Source organism: Limulus polyphemus, unplaced genomic scaffold, assembly GCF_000517525.1.
Source record: "Limulus polyphemus unplaced genomic scaffold, Limulus_polyphemus-2.1.2 Scaffold17, whole genome shotgun sequence".
Lineage (NCBI taxonomy): Eukaryota > Metazoa > Arthropoda > Merostomata > Xiphosura > Limulidae > Limulus > Limulus polyphemus.
Genome location: NW_013665627.1, coordinates 1,211,502 through 1,220,607, shown reverse-complemented (window position 1 = coordinate 1,220,607; position 9,106 = coordinate 1,211,502). Strand labels below are relative to the sequence as shown.

Here is a 9,106-nt window from a genome sequence, read left to right as displayed (position 1 = left end):
TTCTTTAATTTTATCTTATAAACTCTGTGAGTCAACCTGGTTTTTTATTTGCAGCTACTCTTTTTTTTTCCCTCTATAAGGTGCCCAGCATAGCCAAGTGGTTAGGGCGCTCAACTCGCAATCTGAGGGTCGCAGGTTTGAATCCCCATCTCACCAAACATGCTCACCCTTTCAGCTATCGAGGCATTATAATGTGACGGTCAATCCCACTATTCGTTGGTAAAAGAGTAGCCCAAGAGTTGGCGGTGGGTGGTGATGACTAGCTGCTTTCCCTCTAGTCTTACACTGCTAAATTACTAGCTTTGTGTGAAATTCAAAAACAAACAAACAAACCCTCTATAAGGAATATATTTACCATGAATGTTTAAAAATTTTCACATCTGATCAGTGTCTCCAAATACTTCAGCTGCCCAATTTGTAACAGATAATTCTTGTCGCATCCCTTCAAAATTTTTAACCAAAATATCATTATTCCTCATCTCCATATGCAGCAAAACATTGAACGTAATAGAGCAATGATCACTTGTACCTAGATGTTCCCCAATTTCCACCCTCTCAATCATTTCTGTATTTGAAGTTAACAATACATCTAGAATAGCATTGTTTCTAATTGGTTCCTTAAGTAACTGGTGAGAAAGCCATTTTGAATAGTTTCCAAAAACCTTTCTACCTCATGTTTTGACTCTAGCATTTCCCAATCTGTATGCCTGAAATCAAAATCACCCATAATTATGATTTCATTAACAACTGAAATCTTAATCTCATTGTAAATTTTCTCACTAATTTCATCAGTATTATTTGGTGGTCTGTAACAAATTCCCACTAAAAGCCTTTTCCATTTATATCTACTAATAGAAACCCAAATGGATTCAATCTCTTTGCTATTATCTTTGATATCCTCAACTTCAACAGGATGTAATTTACATTTTACATATAAAGCTCCCCCCCCTCTTTAACACTCTATCCTTATTAAATAGCCTGTAACCCTGAATTTGAAAGAAATGTCTGTCATCAAAATCATCTACGTTTAACCATATTTCAGTTATTCCAATTATATCAAAATCCTCCATTCCTACAAGTGCTATAAAGTCATCTATTTTATTTCTTATACTTCTAGCATTACAATAGTAACAATTAAGCCTATCCTTATAACTACATCTATACTCATTTTCTATGTTAATCTTTTCTCTGCCTCTTATTCTTTTTGCATTTAGTTTTTCCTTGCCCTCACCACTGTCTACTCCTAGTTTAAAACTTCCCTTACAGCTGAGTTAATAGCTTTAGCAAACAAGCCAGCCCATACTCTATTTAAATGTAAACCATCCATTCAAAAAGCTCACTTGTTCCACTGAACTGATACCACAAGTCCAACCAGCCAATATGTTCATCCTTACATACTAACCTAAGTCTAGCATTTAGCCCTAGTGACCTACTTATAATTTCATCCTCACAATTAATTCTGGACAGTATCCCTGACAAAATTAAGTAGGTCCATGTGGTAAAAGATATGAATTGTTCTTTAAAATATGAAGCTACTTAAGTATGTGAGATTTAATGAGACTATTAAGATGTATTTAGTGAATTACATATTTCTGTAGTTGTTTGATGTAAGATGGTAAATCAAATCACTCTATCCAAATACAAGTATTGGAGATTGGTTGGGATGAGGAACTTTGCCAAATTCAGTGGAAAGTATACATACTGAACTAAGTGGAGAACTATCTGGTTAAGACTTGAAGCCCTGTTAGCTCAGTTGATAAAGCATTGGTTTCAAAACACTGCTACAAACTAGGTACCTTGGTTTCAAGTCCCTGTAAAAACAGATTTCTATCACCCATTTTTAGGTCAATAAAACAATATGAACATATACTGTAATAATATGAAAAATTGGATGCAACATATTGTTGACTTACATTTTGATAGCAGGTAAAAGGCTATTATCAAATTATTCTTTTCTAAAACATTAATGCATGAGTAGAGAAATCATAAAAAGTAAGCTATGGTTGAAATACTTTGAAAGGATTATAGAGGGCTTGTATTTGTTATTTAAGCCTATTGATGGTGTATTCATAGGAGTCATCTACACCAACAAATCGCTTGTGTTCAGTCCCAAGCAACCAATTATTCATTTGGTTGTGACAGCCCAAGATAGTGGTGTGCCACCACTAACAGCTGTTACTGCTGTTCGAATCCAGATTGTGGATGTAAATGATAATATTCCAAAATTTTCTCAACCAATTTACACGTAAGTTTGTATTTTATGCTGATTCCTTGCAGTTTAAGATAACCACTATTTTACTATAGATTTAAACTTTTGTCTCAAGTCTAATGGTTTATATTGTTTAAACTGGCAAACCATGATTCCTTAATTAATAATGGGTATAATATTACATCCTGATCAAACTGATAATAATATTAATTCACATCTTTCTTTACTAGTCATTATAGGTTTCCAATAAGAAGTGATTTGAAATGCTGTTATCTGATTTTCTTATTTGAAACTCATTATCAAGTTAGTAAATAATGATGTGACTAAAATTATTCTATCTCATTGGGATGCAATATCACATTTTTACATTTTAATAATATTATGAGTTATATTTTTACATAATCCTGTTTCCAGTGATTTTTAATAAAACAGAACTAGAAGAATTAGGGCAAAAAGTATGTATGAATGTATGTTTATCTATTTTGTTGTATAATAACATTTTGAATAACTTTGTTGTTTTAGTGCTCATATTCCTGAGGATTCTCCACTTGGAACAACAGTACTGAAAGTTTCAGCAACAGATCTAGATGAATCTCATGCTAATTACCAGATCTTCTATTCTATCATCAGTGGCAATGTTGGAGGATCATTTTCAATATCTAGTAATACAGGGGAAATCTTTTTGGTGAAACAACTTGATCATGAAGTTATCAAGAGGTTCTCTTTAGAGGTAGGATAATAACTATCTGGAATTTTAAAGGATTCATTTTCTGGTGTTTTCATTTCTTTTAAAAATTCCCATTGTTGAAAATTTTGAACATATAAAATTGGGAAACAGAATAATAATTACTACTATAGGATAAAGGTTTTTAGGCTTTTTCTTCTTCTGTTTGCTTTGGTGGCCTTTTATGATTTGAAATATTAATGTAGTGTAAATAATAGTGTAAATTCATTTTCAACAACAAGCTGAAAAATGGCAACATAAAGATTTTTTACCATCCTTCATACACAGTGAAGAATCATATATGTTAGTCTGTTGTGAACTCTTTAAGTATAGAGAGATGATCTAATAAAGTTTTATATTATGCAAAGTTGAAAAAAATTTTTTTTTCCATGTATGAGCCCCAGGTTAGTAGGCATGAGAAATGTTCTTGCCAGAATTGAATTTCTATTAGTCCAACCTATTTTTTTCACTATAATGACTAAATTTTTACACAATGCAAATGCATATATATATGTCTGTATTAATTGCAGTAATTTCTTTCGTAGTATTAAAAAACTAAAAATAATATGATTTGTTACAGCATATGTGATGCAGATGTAAAATATATGGGCAGGTTAGCCAGTCTAAATATATACAATGAAACCAAAAACACCACACAACATTCTAACATTTGGAACACTTTGCACATTTCTCTCATACCTAAGAAAAAGGACATTTGTATCCACATGGGTGATTCAAGTCATTTCATAAAAACAAGCTGTTTTATATCATATCAATATAACTTTGTAGTAAAAAATAACTCTTCCATTCCCAGCAAAAAATAATCATGTAAATTAGAAAGTGTTATAAATCTAAAATTAAACAACTGGACATTTTAATTTACAAGTTGGTTACTGAGTTATAATTATGTATTTGGATATCATGCCTATGATGGATTAGCCTATCATTTAAAAAACAGCCTACTGATCATACAAAACTTTTGATGACAGTAGATATTTAGTGAGTAGAAAGAAGGATTAACAACAGGTGGTATTTTAATAAAGAAATATAGTTGGGTTTTACATACGTGTACACCTTTCATGCAAAAAGAGCTGAACAGATGGAATTCATGGTATACCAAACCCAAAATTTGATAGCCCAGTATGTAGGTCTAGTAGATTTTCATACCCCTGACTTTACATTAGTAAAGGCCAGTGATTGAAAATAAAGAAACATGATATGTATTATATAAATAATAGTTACTAATGATTTATTTTTAAAAGTAATCTAAGTTTGATTAATGTTCATTTTTGAAGGCATGATATTATAAGTAGTGAAATATAGTTAATAATATTTTAATATGGCAGTAACAAGTAAGTATCCTAAAGGTGTCTCAAAATTTGTTTTGCTTCATATTGAAATAAATGATTTTACATGCCATAATGTTTATATTCATATCATTAACTAACATGTTTTATCAATGTGTGGTTTATTTATCTTTGGTTTACAAAGATGCCCCATTTTGTCTTTTAAAAGAAGGAATACTTTTATTGGTAATAACTCGCATAGACCAATAAGTTTGTACTTAGTAGTTTTTGACTCCTCAATAAAAGTTAGCATATAATTGGAACATGAGTTTTTTAATTCCCATTAAACACATATTGTGTTATTTTAGTTTCTCAATTGCATTGAAATCCAGCTAAGCCAAGAAAGCATCTTTTATAAAGTCTGTGCAAAGCACACTCCTTTCAATAGGTAGCAGCACAGTCATAGTATTAGTATGTTGTTAAACTAAATATTGTTTTGCTTGAACACTTTTAATAAATACACTAGATGATGGACTTGTCTATTGGTGATACAGTATTTATATAAATTATGCAAATAGATACACTAAATTTTTAATTATACTTCACAGACATTAATAATCTCTTGTATTTTCTATATAATTTTTAAAGCAGAGTTAAAAAACTAATTTGCCGTTACTTTACAAATTTTGTACGTTGTTAACATGAGGTTTTTATTTTGTGAACTATTTTAACACTTGTATGCTTGCTATTCTAATTTTATAAAGTAACAAAATGAGGGATCAGTGTAATTAATAGCTAAAATTGGGTAGTCTAAGTCATGTTTAATAATAATGCTCTGAAGTTTTGCATTTTTAACAAGTAGTTACTTTTGAAATTAATGTTTTTTAGTCTTTATAAACATTATTGTAACTGCCCAGTCTTTTGTTCTTTTCTATTCCCTTTTGGCTACTTGGAACTGTACTTTTTCTAATCCATTCTAATGTAGTATGAAAACATATCATTTTTTATATTTCAGGTTGCAGCAACAGATCATGGTATGCCTACATTAAATGCCACAGCAGAAGTTATAATCCAGGTAAATGACATTAATGATAATCCTCCAGTGTTCAACCAAAGCCATTATGAAGTCTTCATATCAGAATTAGCTCCAATAGGGACCACTGTGCTTCAAGTGTTAGCAGCAGATCGAGATGAGACAACTGATATCCATGTTATTTATGACATTACATCAGGGAACATAGAGAAGAAATTTAAGCTCAACTCTAAAACTGGAATCATCACACTTGTTGAAACTCTTGATTATGACTTAGTGACAGAATACCGTTTCATTGTTCGTGCCTCAGATGGTGATCCTAAATACCCACTTTCTGCACTGGCCAGTGTGACTGTTAAAGTAAATGATGAAAATGATAATGAACCATATTTTCCTCTTTCATTGTATACAGAATTTGTAGATGAAAATTCTCCTCTTGGTACCTCAATATTTGTAGCACATGCTAATGATGGTGATCGAGGAATTTATGGCAAACTGAATTATTCTATAACAGACAGAGAAGGAAGAGACAAGTTCATCATTGGTATTGAAACAGGAGTTGTTACAACAGGCATGATATTTGATTATGAATCAAAAAGTAGGTATTACTTTACAATAATGGCCATGGATAAAGGTGGCAAGTATACCACTGTTCGAGTTCAAATAAACATTCAAAGTAAAGATGAATATCCACCAGAATTTACACATAATTCCTATCATTTTATTGTTCCTGGTAATGCACCTAATGGTTTTGTTGTAGGCATGGTGAGAGCTGTGGACAGAGATGAGGGTATTGATGGCCGTATCTTTTACAATTTACGTGAACTGCACAAGAACTTCAAACTCAATGACACCACAGGAGTGATCGTTATCAAATCAACCTTTAGATATGAACAGACAGATAACAGGATTGACCAAAATATCTTTAATAAAGTTTCATCACTCACTGTAGTAGCAGGAAGTGGTAGACCCCACTCACTGACCAGTTCAGCAGTGCTCCAGATTACTGTTGACAACACATTAAATGCATCATCAGTTGCATCAGCTGAAGAAAAAGTAGAAGGAAGTAGTCTTCCTTCATGGGCATTAGGCCTTGTTATTGTTTTAGCTGTTATTGCAGTAATTCTTCTTTCTCTTATTCTTTTCTTGCGCATGCGAAATAAGAGAAATGGTAAACCTGGGGTTATCCATGGATTTGATAATTCATTTGATACTATAGATATTCGCCCACCTCCGTCAAGTACTTCTGGAATCTCCCAGTTTCCTCCTCACTACAGTGATATTTCCCATTTTGACCCAACTAATCGTACACAGCACATAAATGGGGCAACTTCGGAGGTTTCAGAGCAGTCTCATTCTGCATCTAGTGGTCGAGGATCTGCTGAAGATGGGGAAGATGTAGAAGATGAAGAGATTAGGATGATAAATGAAGGACCTCATCTTCAGCAAAATAAGATACATAGACTTACCATTCCTGATTCAGGTATTCTTCCAGATGATGACAATCTATCTGAAATCTCAATTCAGAATACACAAGAGTATTTAGCACGACTTGGCATCAACACCTCCCATCCTGATCCTCGTAATATTCAGAACTTTAATAAGTTACAAAATGCTCATAGTGTAGAAAGTATGCATATGTTTGATGAAGAAGGTGGTGGAGAAGGAAATAGCATGGACATAGGAAATCTTATATACTCCAAACTAAATGATGTTGGTACAGAAGAAAATAATGCAATTATGGATGGAACAAGAGCATTTGGTTTTGGGGATGAAGGTGAACCATCTATGAATGGTTCTCTCAGTTCTATTGTACATAGTGAAGAAGAACTTACAGGTAGTTATAACTGGGACTATCTTTTAGACTGGGGACCTCAGTATCAACCTCTAGCCCATGTATTTGCTGAAATTGCTCGATTAAAAGATGATGGTATTCCTCCATCATTTTCAAATTCTCCAAAGAAAACTCTCAACCCTCAAGTAAAAACTGTGCCCCCGCCACTTATAACAAGTGTGGCTCCATGTTCCATTGCTCCTGTTGCACTCAATTCAGGACACACTAGTCAGACTACATCCCTACCATCTTTACCACGTTCCCCAATCAGCCATGAAAGCACATTTTCTTCGTCAGCAATGTCTCCTAGCTTTTCTCCTTCACTATCTCCTCTTGCTACTCGGTCACCATCTTATTCACCATTAGTGCATCCAGGTGGAACAGTAGCTCCTATTTCGGGACTGGTAACCCCACATTACTCTCGGTCTCAGAGGTCAAATCCTACTACTTCTACTACATCTTCTGTGTCAGAGACTGAGCTCCAAATATGAAATTTTGAACATTTAACATTATTCATAACCTTACTAATTTATTACTGTTTAAGGATTTGTGTTTTTTTTTGTTTTTTTTTTTGCAGGCAAAGTGCAATTGTATTGTTAAATATGTAAACAGATTGTATATAAACCTTACATGTACTTGTGTTAATTCAAAATCACCAATATTTTAAGAGTAAGGGGCCAAAATTTCAATAACAATTATTCGTAAATAAAAGTTACAAAACATTAAAAGGATTTAAGTCTAAAGTTGTAACACATATAAGTAAACTGAAATATTTTTATGCCTTTATGTTAGCTCCCCCCTACCTGTGGCTCAGCAGTAAGTCTGAGGGTTTATAATGCTAAAAGATGGGTTTCTATACCCATAGTGGGCACAGCATAAATAGCCCATTGCATAGCTTTGTGCTTAACAACAAACAAATCATTTACTCTAAGAAGCTTAGAAAATAAGAACAGTTTTATTTTATTAGCTGTGTTTACTGTTTTATTTGTCATTATTATCATTAATCTTTTCACCATCTTCCACACATCTGTTAATTACCAAAAAACAAAGGTTAACAATACATAGCAATTTTGTAATAAACATCTTAAAATAGCTTCACTTGATGTTTATTACATAGTTGCTATATAATGTTTAGCAGCTTTGCTTCTACTTTCAGTTTTATTATTTCTGAATCAATATGCTTACCAATTTTCTGAAACGATCTAATATTGCTACTATTCAAAAAACTGCAAGTCTCGTCATTTCTATGATACCTTGCACTAAGAAAAATTCAAAACCAGACCTATACAATGTCTTACAGTGATATATGTTGTATGTAACCAGATTAAAGAGACATAGTAGATTCTGCAAACATAATTTTTTTTTTATCAGTGCCTTTTTGTGTGTGTGTTTGTGTGATACAGTGTGCCTTTTGGCATTTATACAGAATTGTGTTTTAAGGATACAACTTCACTCCAAAAGAGAACTAATATTTTAAATATATTTCAGATAAAAATTTCGTCTGGAAATGAGTGACTTCAAAGTTTGTAATTTTGAATAGAATTGCATGTTTGCTGAATGTTTTCGCGTGTGACAGTATTGAATAGTTTCACACTTTTGTAAAAACAGTCATTGTTTGTACAAAATAAAGAGAGAGTCATTTATTGAGATTGGGTTAATGGGTTTTATCTGTACTTCCCAATTCCTTCCCCATATGTTTTTGTGTTAAAAACCTGTCATACTTGGCAAGTACTAAACATGGTACTTTGATTTAATAACTACAGAAAAAAACATATAACTGACTTTTCTAGTGTAAAAGCAGTTAAAACGAGACAACTTTTCTGAATTAATTTGATGAAATAATTTAGTAATTGTTTTAACAGCCAACCTAAAGATAGTGGTGTCTCAATTAATTATTTTTCTTTTACAAGATTTTCCTACTGTTAGAAGCAAAAATATAAAGGCCAAGAATTTTAAAAAAGGAAAAATTCTTCCAGATATTAATTTTAGGAATTTATAAGAAAATTAATGCAGTTTTGAA

At 32.3% G+C, this 9,106-nt stretch overlaps 1 protein-coding gene across 1 annotated transcript in view; it reads left to right on the top strand.

Annotated features, from left to right (window-relative positions):
• Nucleotides 1-8,733, top strand: part of LOC106457557 (protein dachsous-like) — a 145,193-nt gene extending 136,460 nt beyond the window's left edge. Inside the window, exons 19-21 of the mRNA XM_022383724.1 lie at nucleotides 2,074-2,245; nucleotides 2,732-2,939; nucleotides 5,235-8,733. Coding sequence (XP_022239432.1) covers nucleotides 2,074-2,245; nucleotides 2,732-2,939; nucleotides 5,235-7,577 — 2,723 coding nt within the window. The 3' untranslated portion in view covers nucleotides 7,578-8,733. The remainder of the gene's footprint in view (nucleotides 1-2,073; nucleotides 2,246-2,731; nucleotides 2,940-5,234) is intronic.
• Nucleotides 8,734-9,106: the final 373 nt, after the last annotated feature.